We start from the raw sequence: 19296 nt of genomic DNA on the forward strand, positions 1-19296 counted from the left end.
CTCTATCAGACCGCAGTGCCTTAATCTTCTTGCCTAATTGATTCTCTACTTCACTCTGAAATTCCTTGAATTTGTCAAAGGATTCAGACTTATGCTTCATTAGGTAGACATAACCATACCTACTGAAGTCATCAGTGAAAGTGATAAAGTAGCTGAAACCACCTCTAGCATTTGTACTCATTGGTCCACATACATCTGTATCACTAGTGGAAAAAACCCCTGTTGAGGGGGGCATTTCGGGATTGTTGAGGCGAACATAGCCCGCTTCGACAGAGGGGGCTTCAACAGGTCAGAGATCTGTTGAGGCGGGCTTGGCCCGCCTCAAAAAGATATCTGTTGAGGCGGGCATTTAAAAGCCCCCCTCAACAGACATGCCTATTGAGGCGAACAATAAATTGCCCCCCTCAACAGACTAGCCTGTTGAGGCGAACATTAAGTTGCCCCCCTCAACAGACTAGCCTGTTGAGGCGAACATTAAGTTGCCCCCCTCAACAGCACATAAGCTGGGCTACCACCACTAATTAATATTCTGCTTTAACTTTCTTTGTTAGGTAATAGAAGAACCATAATATTCATAAAATAGACAATTATAAACAATAAATACTTCATTCACATTAATATTGAAATAATATTGTTTAATGTAATTCTACAATATAAATTCACACAAAATAATCTTTGAATCTAAAATTCTAGTTTTACAAAAATTAGCTGCTACAAAAGGGAGTGACAACACTTCAGCAACAACATTTTGTTCCTTGACCCTGTTCCTCTCTTACTACTCGTGAAAGAAAGGGTCATCCACAGTTCAACGACCTTCCTTTAATGCAGAACAGGTCCTGTAGTACACATTGTACACATCAATTGTATAAAATTATATCATGATACACCAAGAACACATAAACAACTGATAGTTAATTCCCTAATCTGTACCAACAAAAATAGGAAGGGGAGCAAGATAATAATAGCATACATACCAAGAGCACATAAACACCAGATAGCTAATTCCCTAATCTGTACCAGTAGACTGCATACAACATGTAGAGATAAGAGTATTTGAATAGTAAAAACAAGATGTTTCTCACTAATGGAGGATTAAATATTTAAATGTATACATTACATAGTTGCTGATTTGCACACCAAATGACACATCATATATTATGAACAGAGGTTAGAAGGTGAGGAAAACACGCTAACATATTCATCATGTAAAACATATGCAAGACAAAGTGAGGCCTTACCTGATGTGCATGAGAGCATATGCTTGAAAATGATCGTGATTCAGAAGAATTAAAGGAAATACATCCACTCCCACCTACTCTAATGTGGAAAGAAATTTATATCTTATACTGTCGCAGCAAAAAGGTTTACATTTCACCACTAGGCGTGAGTTTTCTATATCACATAATATTCTTGCCCAAACTTGTAAGATGGGTGTGAAGGTGATTATGAGATCTTCTGAGTACCGTATGCATCTAAGCTTATGGAACAACAATGAAAATAACAATTCTGGTTGCAAATTTGTTATAAAAGAAAAAAAATTAAAGTTCCATTTGGATGTGTCTTTACGTATTTCTTTGTCTATATATAACCGACCAAGCGACTGAGACCCGGGCTTTGCGTTGGCAGGTCTCTGAGGAAATTAATTTTCCTATGTTTGTAGTCCTTCACCTTCTTTTTTAACAAGTTTTTCATCTATGGAAAAGGCCAAAAAGACTATTTTAACTAGAATGGTCAGGTTAGCTTCGAGTTCTTCGACATTAAACACATTGCAGTGTGCTCCATAAAATCAAGTTTGCGAGTTCTGAGTTTACTAGCTCGTCCCACCAATCAAACCAAACAAAAAATATGTACTTAATGTTCTCATTATTTGGCCTAAAGACTAAGGTGACACAGAATTAGTCAGCTTAATATACAGATTTCTAAACCCTCTAATCTTTCACTAGAATTGACCCAAACCAACATATTAGCCCGCCCCACCAAGACATAAATCAAACCAATAACTTTGATAATCAACAATAACCTAAGTATTTTGACAACAAACACATAAAAATTGTGAGAATGATGAAGCTGGGTGTAAAAAAAACTCACCTAGATATTACTTGGTACGGCATAGAATTTTCCTTCCCACTTGCTTTCATATGTTGTAATATCTGAAGCATACATACAGAATATTTAAGAAGTCATATAAAAAATAGACTGGAAATGAAGTGGAAGACGGCGACAACAACTCACAACATAAAGTTTTGTGGCCAATTTCGCTGGCTCATCAGTAGATTCATGAATGAGTTTCTGTAAAAACTTAGCAGCTTCAAACTCATTATTATGCGGATCCGCCATCACCTATAACTTTAATAAATCATAATAAAAACATCAAAATCTCACAATAAAAAAGTAACAAGGGAGTCAATTTGACATCTAATTGCAGAAATGATATCAAATTTAGTAAAACAGTAGCGCAACCAATCTCTATTCCCAAGAACAATAATTCAAAATTATCAGAAAAATTTAGTCGAAACCCAGAAAAGTTAAAACAAAACCCATGAAATTTAAAGAAAAATCCAGATAGGAATCAAACCTGGCCAGTAGATAAAATAACAGGGTCCTTCATAATTTCTTTAGAAATGGGGCAACGATATTCATCAGGAACAATCAACTGATCAAACTGAACGAATTCAACACCCATAATTTAACATTAATTTTTCGCAATATCATCATAAAATTAAGAAAAAAGAAAGCATAACCGATAGATGTTAAGAAGAAGAGAGGTTATACCTGAATACCATGCTCGAGACTGTTAAGCTACCATCAAGAATTTTCGACCTGGATACCATCTTGACCGATGTACTCCCTCGTTTTCGCTTGAAATATCTAGATCTAATACGAAGAAAAATTGTTGAAAGAGGAGAGAGAAAGAAAATGAAATCGAGGGCGTTTATGAAGACACCTTCTTTGAAATTATAGAGAATGAGGGAGAGGGAGAGAGAGAAGATAGACCTTCCATGGATAGGGGCAGATGGTTTGAGGAGTTTTGAACTGGGAAAGAGGAGAGAGGAGAGGGGAGAGAAGAGAGAGAAATGAATCTTTTAGGTTAACAGAAGTAATGAGGAGGAGAGAGAATCAAATATTGGAGTATATGAGATTATTTGTTGAAGCGAACGTTTAATGCCCCCTTCAACAATTGCTATTGAAGCGAACAAGAAAAATGTTTGCTTCAACAACCCTGTATAATATTTGACCCGCGTTGACCGATTGGTTGTTGCAGCGTATTTTTCTATGCCCTCTTCAATAAGGGGGCTACAACAAGCGTTTTTTCTACTAGTGTATGGATTAAACCCAATAGTTCATTTGCTCTTTCTCCGACTTTAGAGAAAGGTTGCTTTGTCATTTTGCCAAGTAAACATGATTCGCATTTACCATAATCCTCTAAGTCAAATGGTTCTAGAATTCCTTCCTTTTGAAGTCTTTCTAAGCGTTTCAAGTTTATATGGCCTAATCGACAATGCCACAGATAGGTGAGATCTGAATCATTCTTTTTGGCCTTTTTGGTATTTATGTTATATACTTGTTTGTCGTGATCTAATAAATAAAGTCCATTGACTAATCTAGCAGATCCATAAAACATCTCTTTAAAATAAAACGAACAACTATTGTCTTTTATTAAAAAGGAAAATCCCTTAGCATCTAAGCAAGAAACTGAAATGATGTTTTTAGTAAGACTTGGAACATGGAAACATTCTTCTAGTTCCAAAACTAGCCCGGAGGGCAACGACAAATAGTAAGTTCCTACAGCTAATGCAGCAATCCGTGCTCCATTTCCCACTCGTAGGTCGACTTCACCCTTGCTTAATTTTCTACTTCTTCTTAGTCCCTGTGGATTGGAACATAAGTGTGAGCCACAACCTGTATCTAATACCCAAGAAGTTGAATTAGCAAGTATACAGTCTATAACGAAAATACCTGAAGATGGAACGACTGTTCCGTTCTTCTGATCTTCCTTTAGCTTCAAGCAATCTCTCTTCCAATGCCCCTTCTTCTTGCAGTAGAAGCATTCGGATTCAGAAGTGGGTTGACTGACCTTCCTCTTTACAGATTTGGCGCCAGTTTGCTTAGTTGGGCTGGCCTTGTTGCCACCTTTCTTAGCATTCCTCTTCTTTCCAGATTTCTTGAACTTGCCCCCACGCACCATAAGCACATCCTGCTTATCACTTTTGAGCGTCTTTTCAGCGGTCTTCAGCATACCGTGAAGCTCAGTGAGCGTTTTGTCCAGACTATTCATACTGTAGTTCAGTTTGAACTGATCATACCCGCTATGAAGAGAATGGAGGATGGTGTCTATAGCCATTTCCTGAGAAAATTGCTGATCCAGCCGACTCATATTCTCAATGAGTCCAATCATTTTGAGAACATGTGGACTTACGGGCTCGCCTTTCTTAAGCTTGGTCTCAAGAATTTGCCTATGAGTCTCGAATCTTTCGACTCGAGCCAGATCTTGGAACATGTTCTTCAACTCACTGATGATTGTGAAAGCATCTGAGTTGATGAACGTTTTCTGCAGATCCGCACTCATGGTGGCGAGCATTAGACATTTCACATCCTTGTTGGCATCAATCCAACGATTGAGGGCTGCCTGAGTGACCCCGTCGCCTGCAGCTTCGGGCATCGCCTCATCTAGGACATACTCCTTTTCTTCCTGCATAAGAACTATTTGCAAGTTCCTTTGCCAGTCAAGGAAGTTTTTCCCGTTCAACTTCTCCTTTTCGAGAATTGATCGAATGTTGAATGAATTGTTGTTTGCCATATTAAAAAACTACAATTGAAAAGAATAAACAAATAAATAACCATTCACAGTTTCTCTTAATAAACTTAAATTCTAGCATACATGCATAATTCAATGTTTATTAAGCATTTTATTCAAGTTATGTGTTCCGGCAGGTGTGAATAAAATGATTCCAAGATCCTAAAATCATTGAAGAACTAAGCACAGTTTGTCGACTTAATCCTAGAACATCTTAGGTAAGCAAAAGCCTTTTGCTAATAGTCTAGAAACTACTCTTGGTTGATAGGTACGTCTAAGAACTTATTAGGTAAACCTATCGATTTTGCCACGACATAAAAGGACTCCTTACTTATATCGTTGAGTTTCACCAAAACTAACATGTACTCACAATTATTTGTGTACCTTGCCCCTTTAGGACCAATAAGTAACACCTCGCTGAGCGAAAACTATTACTAGATTGATGTAAAGGATATCCAAGCAAGTGTATATTTTGGCATGGCACCTTTTAACTCAATTTTTAAGTTTGGAACTTAAGGCTTTTACTATGTTGGTTAGATTTTAAGTGAACTAAAATCCTTAATCATGCAACATAATCAAGCTTTTGATCTCATGCATTTTAAGACATATTTAAAAGCAATAAATAACTTAAAACATGCATAAGATAAATGTGATCTAGTATGGCCCGACTTCATCTTGAAGCTTTGACTTCAAAGTCCGTCTTGAAAATCTCCGTGGGAGGCACCATTTTTTTCAAATAGGATAAGCTATAACTAATTACAACTATTTGATGGTTCGGAGACCATATTTGAATTGAAAAATAACTTTGGTACTTTAGACCAATTACATTCAAATTAATGGTACGCAGACCATATTTTCTATCCTATTTGGGCCATACTAGTCACTTCATAACCTGCAAAACAGTACATATACAATATATACCATTCACCCATTCATTATCATGAATGGCCCACTTAGCTGGTTAGTAAAACACATTATGCATCACGTAAATATTTGCAGCAATTAATCAAGGGCACCAATAATCTACCAATTATTCAGTCCTTATTAATTCTAATCAAGTTGTTTTAACCTTAAGGATTTGTAGACCTAATCAAGAGTTTATGACTAAAAAGCGCTCCCACTTAAACCAATAAATTCATATGCTTTACTAATTTTAAACATAAAAATGTATTTCTAGTCTAACCGGAAACATACAATTTTAATTAAAATTTAAAGCTCATATAAATTTATAATTGAATCCAAAAAGTTTAATTTAATTTCAGTCGTTATTTAAATTAATTCATGATTATAATTTTAGTAAAATAATTAGAATAAATAACATTTATTATAATTACAATATTCAAAATTAAAATCCAAGAAAATAATTTAAATTATTAATTTTAAAATTAATTAAAATTACGTGAACTGAAATTTTCAAATTAAACATTCAAAACGATCTAATCGTAACGCAAACACCCTACGCATTGCACGCCCATGGGCCGCACGCATACAGCCATTGCTGGCCATATGCGCGCAGCCCATGCGCTCGTCGCATAGCTGCTGCTCTACCAATCGCAAGCCATCGCACGATGTGGTGCTCGCTGCGCGCGCGCCAGCGCTCGTCGCACGCGAGCCATCGCTCGCAGTGCGCGCTCGCCAGCGCTCGCTGTGCGCGCGAGCCATTGCTCGCTGTGCGCGCGAGCCATCGCTCGCTGTGCGTGCGAGCAACGCTGGGCGCAGCGCTCGTGGCACGCGAGCTTGCGCTCGCTGCGCGCGAGGCTGCGCGCTCTTGCGCGAGGCAGTGCGCGTTGTGGCGCAGCTCGATTGCTGCCCACACGCGACTGCCTTGGCTTGCCTTTCGCCCATGCCCATTTGTTCATAGCTCGTGGCACACGACACAAGGCAGGGCTGCTGCCTTGTGCTCGTGCACTACGCCCTTGCTCATTGCATTCGTGCCGCACGGGCGACGAGCTCCCTTGCTCGTCGTCGCATGCCCGCACTATACAACACCCCTTAAGGGTAACACGAAGCGTCCATTGCTTTGTGCGTGCAAGTTTTATGAACGAATCGCATAAAAATTTAAAATTTATATTTAAAATTAATGACAAATTAATAAATAATATTAATTTCATAATTTTAGGGCGAAAAATCGAAAATTTATTATTCAATTGATTTCCGATTTACATGGATTCAAGTCTAGGTCATAAAAATTTAAAATTTATCATAAATTTACAATTTTTATGGTGGTTTTTAATCATAGGTTTCTAATTAAATTATAATTAATTATGAAAATCAAATTAATTCTAAATTATTCTAATTTTCAACAAATTAATCATAATTACAAATTAGATTGCATAATTAACAAGGCTAGGCATTCAAACTTGTTAAACATATACAGTAGGTCAATCAAAAATTCAAGATTTATCAACAAGAATCGCAAATATTTAATTTAACATCTTAAATTTACGAAATTTTGCATTCGAAAAACTAAAACCTTCGAAAAGTCATAGTTAGGCTTCGAATTTGAGAATTCTGGGTTCGGCAGAAAAATATTATTTTTGATAAAATTTTAGAATGCCTTTTACATGCGGAATTGACACAAAAATCACTCGATTTGGATGAGTAACGAAGAAACTGCCGAAAAACTGCGTACGTATAATTAAATAAACGCAATTTGCAATTAATTAACAATTACGAAAATTAATCACCCCTTTTAATTCTTGCAAATTTGTAATATTTAACCATGTTTATGCAAATTAGATTATGAAAATAATAAGGGGCTCGTGATACCACTGTTAGGTTATGATACATATGATATTACATAAATCATGCGGAAACAACCATTAACCCAGGAATACATATTATTTACACATAATCATATAGCATAATTTAGATGCATACTCTTTGTTGCGTGCCCTCCCTAGCTGCGCCCGAACCGAGCAAGAACAAATCTTTAGGACTCCAAGTGTCGTCCCTCCGTAGATAGTCCACAGCACGTCCGGATCCGCCTTAAGATTGACCAACTAGAATCGCCCTTAAGGTACTAGAATTTTCGGCACTTTTGAGCAAGATGTGTGATTGAATTTTTCTCTCAAAAACTCACTTTGAATACTTTGAAAACCGTTTATAAATTGTGAACCCAGGCCACATTTTTATAGGGGTATGGAAAGGGAATTGGAATCCTATTCCGATACAAATTAATTAAACCTAGAATCCTACAAGAACTCTAATTAATTAATTTATCTAATAGAATTAGGAATTTAATCATTAACCGAACTCTGCATGTTTTAGGAATCGTGCATGAACACAAACACTCACGCACACACACACGGCAGCCACGATGGGCCGCCCATGCGCGTGCGTGCGAGCAGCAGCCCACGCAGCGAGGCCTACGCGAGCTACAAGCCCACGTAGCTCCTGCGCGCGCTGCGCGCGCTGTGCGCGCTGCCTCGGCCTGCTGGGCCTGGCCTTGCGCTGGGCCTGGCGTGGCCTTGGCTGTTCGTGTGGCGCGCTTGGCTTGCTGGGCGATGGCCTGGCTTCGTGCTGGGCCCTCGTCCGGCAGGCCTCGTCCGATGCTTATTCGTACGATACGCTTCCGATTAAATTTCCGATTCCGGAATTCATTTCCGATACGAACAATATTTAATATTTCCGATTCCGGAATTAATTTCCGTTTCGAACAAATATTTAATATTTCCGTTTCCGGAATTATTTTCCGATTCCGATAATATTTCCGATTCTGACAATATTTCCGTTTCCGGCAATATTTCCGATTCTGGCAATATTTCCATTTCCGATAATATTTTCCGATACGTACCATGTTTCCGTTTCCGGCAACATCTACGACTTGGATAATATTTATATTTCCGATACGATCCATATTTCCGTTTCCGGTAATATCATCGTTTCCGGAGTATTCATTTCTTGCCTGTGACGATCTCAGCTCCCACTGAAACCAAGATCCGTCGATTCCGAATATTCATAGATGGAGTATTTAATGCCATTAAATACTTGATCCGTTTACGTACTATTTGTGTGACCCTACGGGTTCAGTCAAGAGTAAGCTGTGGATTAATATCATTAATTCCACTTGAACTGAAGCGGCCTCTAGCTAGGCATTCAGCTCACTTGATCTCACTGAATTATTAACTTGTTAATTAATACTGAACCGCATTTATTAGACTTATCATAGAATGCATACTTGGACCAAGGGCATTATTTCCTTCAAAAAGTAGGTGTCTACACATGTGTTGCAACCGGAGAACATAGAATTAGACCAAAGTCTAACCTTTGAGGAAAGACCTGTCAAAATCCTTGATAGCAAAGTGCGTAGTACGCGTACTAAAGATGTGAAAATTTTCAAAGTGTTGTGGTCTAATCAAGAATCTGACGAAGCTACTTGGAAAGCGGAGGACGAAATGAGAAAGAAATATCCCGAGATTTTTCCCGAGGTTAGTTGAGTTACGGGGTCGTAACTCGTGTCTTTTAAGGGGGGTAGAGTGCGGTAGAATTTCGCTTTTTACCTTGTTTTCCCCTATTTTATGCTCAATTTAGTGCTTTCTATTGAATTTGCACTTATTATTGTCCTGTTTAATTATGTAAAGAGTACAGCAACTTAAAATTTGTGTAAATAAACGCATTGAAAGTCTAATAAAGTCTCAAGTTTCGAGTTGAATTTTGATTTCCGAACCCAAGTTTCGGGACGAAACTTCTTTTAAGGAGGGTAGACTGTAATACCTCGTATTTTTATAATATTTATAAGTATATTTTATTATATTTATAAAGAATTTTACGATTTATTAGCATTTAAATAATAATTAAATGTATTTTATTAATTACTACCTCCGTTCCTAAATGATCTTTACGGTTAATATTTGCACGGTAATTAATGAATTTTGGTGAACATGTGATGGTGGGGTAACAAATGGAAAATGAGTGGCTATAAATTGTCCAACAATGTGAGTGGGTGGAAACTAATATTAAAGTATTGTGAGTGGGTAAGTTATGGTGGGCCAAATAAGAGTATAAATGGAATAAAGTAGGAGTGTAAAGAACTTTCAGGAACAGACTAAAACGGAAAGCGTAAAGAACTTTTAGGAACGGAGGTAGTAGAATATTTATTATTTTAATTAATTGCGAAACGAATTGAATTCTTGAGTCGGGAAATTTAATGAGTTGCAATTGATTTTTATGTGCTTCGGGTTTTAAATAAAAAAAGTCCAACTCGTTTTACTAAACAAGCCCAATCAAAATAATTTAATTCAAGTCCTAAGCTAGCCCAATCATTTAATTCCCTAAGCCCAATTCAAATTCCCTAAGCCTAGCCCATTAGAAATAGGGAGCCTATAAATAGACTCCCCCATCATTAAATGAACCCCTAAAATTTCATAAAGCCTCTTTTGCTTTGCTTGCCCCTCACTCCAACTCCCTCTCCTCTCTCTCTCTTTGCTCGGCACCCGCACGGCCTCGTGCCCTCGAGCCCTCGTGCTCGCCCGCCTCTCGCCCACACACTCTCTCGCCTCTCCTCTCTTGCCCGCAGCCGCAGCGAGCACTCGTGCGCTGCTGCTGTGCCCGGCCTGCTGTTCTTCGTGTGCTCGTGCACACCCCTGCTCGCCTCCCTTGTTTCGTGTGCTCAGCGCACACCCCTGCCTTGTCCCTCTCTCGCTCGCACGCTGCGCCGAGCCCGCGCGCGCTGCCCTCTTGCTCGTTACCCCTTGCTGCGCACGCACACACAAGGATGTGTGTGTGTGTGTGTTGTTCGTGTTCGTAATTCAATTCCTTTTCGCCCAATCACCCTAATTCGTGATTGTTCCGTGTTATAGGCCGGATTGGTATAATTCTCTTCTTCCTTACCTATTCTATTTAAATTCTGTATTTTAAATTATTATATTAATATTGATTTGAGTAATTAAAATGCTGGGAACCGGTTATGAATACCGTGGTTTGAGGATTTGCGTGTTGTGATTCATTAGGCTTGTTTTAATTATTAAATGACGAATTTTCAGATTTGTTTATTGAATAAAGCATTGATTTTTATGATGATAAACTAGTTTTATTGGGATTTTCAAGTTAGGGTTTTAACCTAAACCTAAACAGTCAATTGATTAGCATAATTAGGTGATGATTTTAATTATGATAATCAATTATATTTTCATATTTGAATAAAGGTTTAAAGTGTTGATTTTCATTGATTTTAAAGGCGGAAAAAGTATGTTTTTGTACTAGGGATTGATTTTGCAAATTGAGACGATTATATTATTGAAAAACGATTGAATTCTAAAGTTTAAAGGAGGTTTTAGATTTTATAAAATTCCTGGAAATTTAATGAACATGGAAATAATTTAAGTTTCATTATTTTGATGATAGGAGGTGATTTCTAGTTGAGTGCTCGTTATTGCAAAGTGGCCCCTACGCTTAGGTATTCCAGGTACGTACAAGTCTAGGGCGACCACACCTTTTGTCAATGACATTACATGATTGTTGATAATGTGAATTACATTATGTGGAATCATGTTTATTTTGGTGAACGAGCATGTGATTTGTGATGTTGGATTTATTGGATTAATTGTTGAACAAGCATGTTGGAATTATTATGAGTATGGATTTCATTGTCAATCATGTTGTTCAATATTTATGCATGTATGGTTATTTCACATGCAAGGGATGGATTATTTATTTGTATGCTATTGTACGGGATGTCTAGCATACTTTGAGCCAATTATTCATACCTCGTTGTACTATTTATTTTATCACATGTGAAGGGTTAGCTCACGTAAGCCACCGCACATGTAGGGTTCAGTTGGGAATATTCTGTATGAAATGAATTAGGATTTGTCGTGCAAGGGCACAACCCTCATGTTAATGTGCATGATGTGGAGTCTCACCTTGGTGAGGAGGAACATGGTAGTAATATCACAAGTGTCTGTCCTTGTTGATCACAAGTCCTAAAGCATTTAAAATAAGATTGTTTTGGTTGTTGTTTATTAATTGTATGTGTGCATGTTGGTGAGTCTTGAGTTCGCCTTTAATAAAATATTAATAAACGTAAAGTGCAACCAGAACAAGCTTCAAAACTCTTGGAACGTATATACCTTGAGTATGAACAGTGGGGGGAGTATTGCCGGAAAGCTCGTACTCCTACTAATGATACAAGACGTTGTTTCATTTATATTATGCGCAGGAATTCCGTCGGTATGGCCCGACACTCGGTATGGCCCGATTTTATTATTATATATTTGGTGTATGGTTGGCTCCCATCACCTTTTCCCTTTGTGGAATATTCTTTTGGCCCGTTCGAAGCTTATTCTAATTAAATTGTGAGTCAAGAGTCGAGTCAAGTGTCGAGCCTTGTATTCATGATTGGTTGTTAATTATTATATGGCTTTTGCATGTTGATTAGTACTTAGTGAGTGATGCATGTTTTAGATTCATTTCACTCTATTCCTGTAAGTACTCAGCTTTTGCTGACTACGTACTTTGTGTGTTTTGGTCATGGCCTTTGCCTTAATGACCCTATGATGATCTATCATTTGCACTTGCATTGATGGGGAGTAGAATAAAATAGCAGGTTGGTTGATCGGAATCATGTGGTTTGGGATGATCGAGAGAGTTGCATGTTTTCGTATTCTGAACTATTTAACTTTACTTTAATTATGTTTGAAATGTTTGAATTATTTATAATTTGGGTTTTGGGCCGTCGTGGTTCCAAATTGTAGGAGGCCTCAATATTTCATTAATTATGTTTTTAAAAGTTAGTTGACATTTAATTCCGCTGCATAATTCTGGTAATAGCCTTAACCGTTATCACGATGGCGGTAATGCTTTAGTAATTCCTTTATTTTAAGTTGGAAAATGGTTTTATAAAAGCAAGGAATTATTAGGGTGTTACAGTATGTCGCCAGTTTCCTTTATTTCTGTGAATATTCTGTAGAGTCCTAACTATGGTATGTTACCTAATATGTAACCTAGGGTTTAGGTAGCTGAGTTGTACTATATATTCGTTTGTGATTAATGAGAATGATACGAGATTGCACAATATTTGACACCATACGACCATATGGCCGGGTTAACCCGACTCAGATAATCAGGGAAGACTTTTTGCGAGTGATCGATAGATGAAAAGACTAGTGTTTGTAAAATGCACTATAGTGAGATTTAATTCTACAACCTTAAAATCGTAAAATAGTCTGGTTATAAAACGAAAATGAAAATGCATTTGGTAATGTTCACCAGCTACAGAACCTGGAGTAGTAAAGTTTTGTCGCCATATACACTTCTAAGTTGGTATGCCCCACCCAAGTCTGAGAATGGCTTAGAAGTTAGCAGCACATGCATATGGTAATACGCGGCGTGCGAGGTTGTGATCCGCATTGTTGCTGTCCTTTAATTTCTTCCAATATTTGACACCTCAAATTTACAACGTTAAACACTCGTCAATCTGCATGTTAACTCTTCCACCAGATGTTTACAAGTCTCTATCATCAATCTCACTATAAAATTTGCACTCAATTTCACAATTCATCTTCATCCATCAAACAAATAAAATCTAATTGATAAAGTTCATCATCATGAATTTCAAATCCAACTTACCTTTGTTTTTCTTGTTCCTTTCAGTTCTCCTTACATCAACCTTTGCTATCCGCCTTCCTACCCGTCATCAAGACCCAGTGCGAGAGCTCACTCAATGTGTGCAGCAATGCCAAGGCCAGCACCAGCACCAACGCCAACAACAACAAGGCAGCTCGTCACAGAGGTGCATTCAAGAGTGCGTTCAGGATTTTCAGCAGAGGCAGCACGGTGGTAGAAGTCAATGGGAGTTGGTTGATGTAATGATCAACCCTCGTCGTGACGACCCTGTGCGCCAGTTACAGCAGTGCCAGCAGGATTGCAAGAGGCACGGCCAGGATCGGGACTGTCAGAGGGACTGTGTAGAAGAGTTCCTACAGGATATACAGAGGAGTAGGCACTCTATTGATGAGGTAGACGACGACTCTGAAAACCAGGGTCGTCAAACCTACCGTGAGTGCCAGCAACGTTGCCAGAGGGAAAGAGGTAGTCAGCAATACGAGTGCCAGAGGAGGTGCCAGAGCGATAGCAGAAGAGGCGACCGTTATGACGTAGAAGAGGAATTGGATAACCCTTACCACCGCGACCAACAACAACACCGTCAGTGCCAGCAAATGTGCCAGAGGCAAGGAAGAGGATTTGAATGCCAGAGGAGGTGCGTGGAGCAGATCCGTAGGCAGCAAGAGAGAGGCCAGCACGGTGGACGACAGTACGAGGACGAAGAGGAATACATGAACCCTCGCCACCACGACCCACAACAACAGTACAGGGAGTGCCAACAGAGGTGCCAAAGACAAGGACAAGGTTATGAATGCCAACAGAGGTGCGTGGAACAGATCCGTAGGCAGCAAGAAAGAGGTCAGCACGGTGGACGACGACAGTACGAGGACGAGTTGGACGACATGAATCCCCGCCACCACGACCCTCAGCAACGCTACAGGGAGTGCCAACAGAGGTGCCAGAGACAAGGACAAGGTTATGAATGCCAACAGAGGTGCGTGGAACAGATCCGTAGGCAGCAAGAAAGAGGTCAGCACGGTGGACGACGACAGTACGAGGACGAGTTGGACGACATGAATCCCCGCCACCACGACCCTCAGCAACGCTACAGGGAGTGCCAACAGAGGTGCCAGAGACAAGGACAAGGTTATGAATGCCAACAGAGGTGCGTGGAACAGATCCGTAGGCAGCAAGAAAGAGGTCAGCACGGTGGACGACGACAGTACGAGGACGAGTTAGACGACATGACCCGCCACCATGACCCACAACAACGCTACAGGGAATGCCAACAGAGGTGCCAAAGACAAGGACAAGGTTATGAATGCCAACAGAGGTGCCAACAGGAGATCCGTAGACAGCAAGAGAGGGGACAGCACGGTGGACGACAATACGAGCAAGAGATGGAAGATGAGAACCCTCGCCACCACGACCCACAACAACGATACAGGGAGTGCCAACAGAGGTGCCAGAGACAGGGACAAGGTTATGAATGCCAACAAAGGTGCCAGAGAGAGCTCCGAGAAAGGCACCCTGTGTTGGCTGCCTTCATGGAGGTCACTGGATTGTTTTAAGTTTAAAGCAATCAGCTAGTAATGAGTGAGTATAGTAGTCACTTGGAGGAGATGGTACGTAGCTTCACGGCTTATGTTTATGAATAAATTCTAAGTCTTGTAATAGAAGAGTCACGTACGTTGACTTTCACTTTTCATCTTTTCGTTTTGAGCAAGGTTTAATCTGTAGCTTCTGCTGCGTTCTTCATCTTAAGACTTATGAGTGTGTTTAGCACCACTCTTTCTTGGTTTTTATAATATAAATAAAACTACTACTTTTTAGGAGAAACTATTTGTGATTTTTTTTAATATTACTCAACACAGATCGCTATCTTTATTTTTATTATTATGACTAGTTTTGAAGCCCGGGTTTCGTTTAAATTTTTTATTTTAATAACTATTTTTTATACACGGGTTTCGTTTAAATTTTTTATTTTAATAACTATTTTTAGTTATATTAAATTTTTTATTTTAATAACTATTTTTAGTTATATTATTAGGTTGTGTTTTGGTGAATATATGCGTTACGTTAGCTTCGTTTTATTTTTTATATAGCTCACGTCCATCATTTTTTTTAAGAAGCACATACCCACTCTATTTGACTCATGTTCAAGGCCTAAGCTTTCCCTAGTCTGTTGCTTTAGACTTGTAGGTTTTACCTTCAATTCTAAAAACAAATTAATAACCCATGTGGAAATTTGACATTTATCATTCTAAACACTCAACACTTATCCTTATCACTTTCACCAATTATCATTGTTACTTATAATTCCAACTCTAACAACAGTTATAAATCTTCAATTAAAATTAGGCGAATAATTGCATTGAACACCTACTTTCTTCCTATAGAGTTTAGAATATAAACCTTGAAAATGGGCCTTTCAATAGATTTCTCGCAAATGATACAATAAAACTATAAAAGTCTTTTAATCTTGACGCATTTTTTACAACCTGGTTTCACCCATGATTTTAGTAACTTTTGCCTTATAGTAGAAGATTAAATCCTATAAATATTCAAAAATAATAAAGTTAAGATGGTGCGATCTATTCACCTGATTTTCACTTATTTTTTCTGAACTTATCTTATCTGAACTTATCTCAACTTAACTGAACTTATCTGAACTTATTAAAACTTATCAAAACTTATTTAGTTATAAGTTGTACTTATGCAACCTTGTTTTTCCTGAACTTATCAGAACTTATCTGGACTTATTTTTCCTGAAATAAATGGAAATAAGGCGAACAGAACAGGGCCTTAGATTGGGTTTAATGTACAAATATGACCACATTTGAACATGAACAATTATATATTTCTATAGGAAAAAAAATTTAACCTAAAAAATATTAAATACCTTTCCAACAGTTTTTTGGATATGATCGATGAGAGTTGAGATATAATCGTTTTAGAGATAATTTCTTTAGTACGTTGTACTTCGAGTTGTCCAATAGCTGTAGTTTCTAACTTTTTACTATAACAACAATAATATAAGAAAACACATATTAAGAGATGAACATATGAATTATGAGTGAACATATAGTATATATTAAGAGTGAACGACATTTATATTTCATGCATGAAGTGTTAGTTTGTAGCCGAAAACGTATCATAGAATTTCATGCATGGAGTGTTATTGGTAAATAGGGTTATGTAGCCGAAAACGTATCATAGAATATCTAGCTACAAACCATCCTATAGGCTATACTTTTTATTTTCCAATCACCAAAATTAAAAGTCAAAGATGTGATTGTGTATGGGTTATGAATTGAACAATACGATCAATTTATATGACTTAATTAATCAATTATATATTTGAATATTATTAGAACTTTCAATTTCTATCTTGAAGAGTTATAGTGCATTAGTATTAGAACGTAACTTGGATTCATGATTTGATTAGAATTTTCAATTCCTATATTAAAGAGTTATAGTGCATTAGTAAGTACATTGCGTAACTTGGAATCATGATTTAATTAGAACTTTCATGATTTATATATATGTTTTTTATTTTTTGGGAATTATATGTATGCATGTTATCACTTAATTATTATTATTATTATTATTATTATTATTATTATTATTATTATTATTATTATTATCTAATTTACATGAGATTTCAACATTATAGGCATCTTTATCTAATGTGTAAATAATAATCAAAATTTAGCCTTGCATAATTTTGTACTCCGTATCTAAGGAGTAAGGAACTAAGGATATACTCCCCGGATTAAAAACCCATTTATCCAACAATTTGTTTCTTGCTGCTCTCAGAGAAAACTCACTCTTGTTTTGTTTCATTTTTGTCAAGATAATATTACGGGAAAAAACTAAAACTAACAATATAAATTTGGTATATCATATTAATTAAAAATCTACAATCTAATGATCTAACAAAATAAAAATCATGAATTTCATAATAGTATATACTTATTATCTATGTACTCTATATTTTTATTTCAATTTTCTTGTAAAGGTCTAATTACCTACGTAGAACTACTTTAAATTATGTACTACTCTATAATATAATGAAAATTTTATGTTAACTATAATAATATACTTCAAGTTTTTTATAATTGAATACTTAGATCTCTAACATGAAGGATAACATGAAGATTTTTTTTTTTTTTTTTTTTTTTTTTGAGGGAATGATAACATGAAGATTTACTACATCATTAATTTAAATCCATGATAAGGATCTCAAATTTAAAGCCTACAAATTATAAGTAAGTTTAAAGTCTACCAAATATATATGTAAATATATGCATGGTTATGGTGATCTGTCTAATTCACAGTGAGGTTGACATTATGTGATATATATATATATATATTAGAGGTTTTGATTGTACGTTTCTTAAGAACTCATTATGATTCCCTTAATAAAGTAGAAAGAGATTAATTTTCTATTATAACAACAGAGTAATATCAACAGATTCCAAATCTAAAAATAATTATACCTTATAAAATTATAGCTAGGAGTAAAATCTGAACAATAACAACAGATTAGAAATATTAATATTATCAACCATGCATCATAATTGCGCCATAAATATTACTTTGTATGATAATAGAAAAAAAAAACAAAGGAAAAAAAGACAAAGTATTTAGCAAAAGTGTTACATAAATAATTCAAATAAACTTTACTACATAATAAATAATAAAATTGTGTATGAGTTATGAATTGAATACGATCAATTTATAGGACTTAATCAATTATAAGTTTGAATATGATTATTAGAACTTCCAATTCATATCTTGAATAGTTATAGTGCATTAATTAGTATTAGTATGTACTATGTAAGTTGGAATCATTATTTGATTAGAATTTTCAATTTATCTAATAGGAGTAGTACGTAACAAAAGTAACAAAGCAGTTTTCAATTTATCTAATAGGATGATTAATGTGATTATTGTGTTATAATTATATCTGTATGCATGTATTTGTATCTAATAGGAGTATACGTAGGAAAGCAATAGTTTTTTTTTTTTTTTTGACTCTAGTGTATGTATTTGTATCTAACTAGATTAGGTCCCGTGCACGCACAGTTATTTTAAAATTATGAATTGACCATCTTTTTTAACTGAAATATTTATCCCTTAAATTTATTGCGTAATTAATGAATTTCGAACATACTCATTTTATCATATAATATACAATTTCCGCTCTATTACGTATTACTCCCTCTGTATTTTTTTAAGGTATACACTTGTCTTTTCCGGCTGTACTTATTTAAGAGATACAATTACCATTTTTAGTAACTTATCAACCCCACCATCTAATTAAATAATCTATCTACACCGCATCCCCACCTCTCCACCTCCCACCCCATAAAATGACATGGTCCCCACTTGTTTTACTTATTAAAATATCTACCCAACCCCACTTGTTTTATTATTTTATTTCATTCAATTCTTCTTCTTAATACCCGTGCCCGGCCAAGTGTATCTCTTAAATAAATACGGAGGGAGTATATATTTTATATGTTTAATATGCTGATTTGACCAAATTAAATATTTGATATGCTTAATATAAACAAAATATTGAGTAAGAATGTTTTTTCGGATATTTCATGAAATGCCCCCGAGTTTTGCCATAATTCACCAAACGCCCATCAAGTTTCAATAATTCATAAAATACCCTTCACAATTCGTACAAATACGCAACATACCCTTACTAATAACGGACCGTTAGTCTGCCGTTAGCCAAGTTTCCAATTCACCCAAAAGCCCCTATTCTGAAACTTATTTCAGCAAATGCCCCTATTGTGAAACTTATTTCACCAAATGCCCCAAACTTAAATATAGCTATTTTGATGTTTCAGCGACTAGTTTTTGTGTTTGAAGGGTAGTTGTTGGTCACGGTTGACTATAAAAGCCCCTTTGCTGAATGGTTCTTGTAAGTTAGATGTTAT

General features: G+C 36.6%; 1 protein-coding gene across 1 annotated transcript; it reads left to right on the top strand.

Annotated features, from left to right (window-relative positions):
* The first annotated feature begins 2964 nt into the window (after positions 1-2964).
* Positions 2965-14910, top strand: LOC110798348 (vicilin Car i 2.0101-like). The gene is made up of 2 exons (XM_022003528.2): positions 2965-3016; positions 13388-14910. Exons 1-2 carry the CDS (start codon positions 2965-2967, stop codon positions 14908-14910), a joined length of 1575 nt encoding a protein of 524 aa, XP_021859220.2.
* Positions 14911-19296: the final 4386 nt, after the last annotated feature.

Source organism: Spinacia oleracea, chromosome 3 (genome assembly GCF_020520425.1).
Source record: "Spinacia oleracea cultivar Varoflay chromosome 3, BTI_SOV_V1, whole genome shotgun sequence".
Classification (NCBI taxonomy): domain Eukaryota; kingdom Viridiplantae; phylum Streptophyta; class Magnoliopsida; order Caryophyllales; family Amaranthaceae; genus Spinacia; species Spinacia oleracea.

What these genes read in the sequence shown, in the direction of transcription:
- LOC110798348 (XM_022003528.2), top strand. Translation starts at nt 2,965, where the DNA reads ATGAGGGAGAGGGAGAGAGAGAAGATAGACCTTCCATGGATAGGGGCA. An exon ending in TCCATGGATAGGGGCAGATG is followed by an intron (nt 3,017 to 13,387) that starts GTTTGAGGAGTT and finishes TGTTCCTTTCAG; the next exon opens with TTCTCCTTACATCAACCTTT.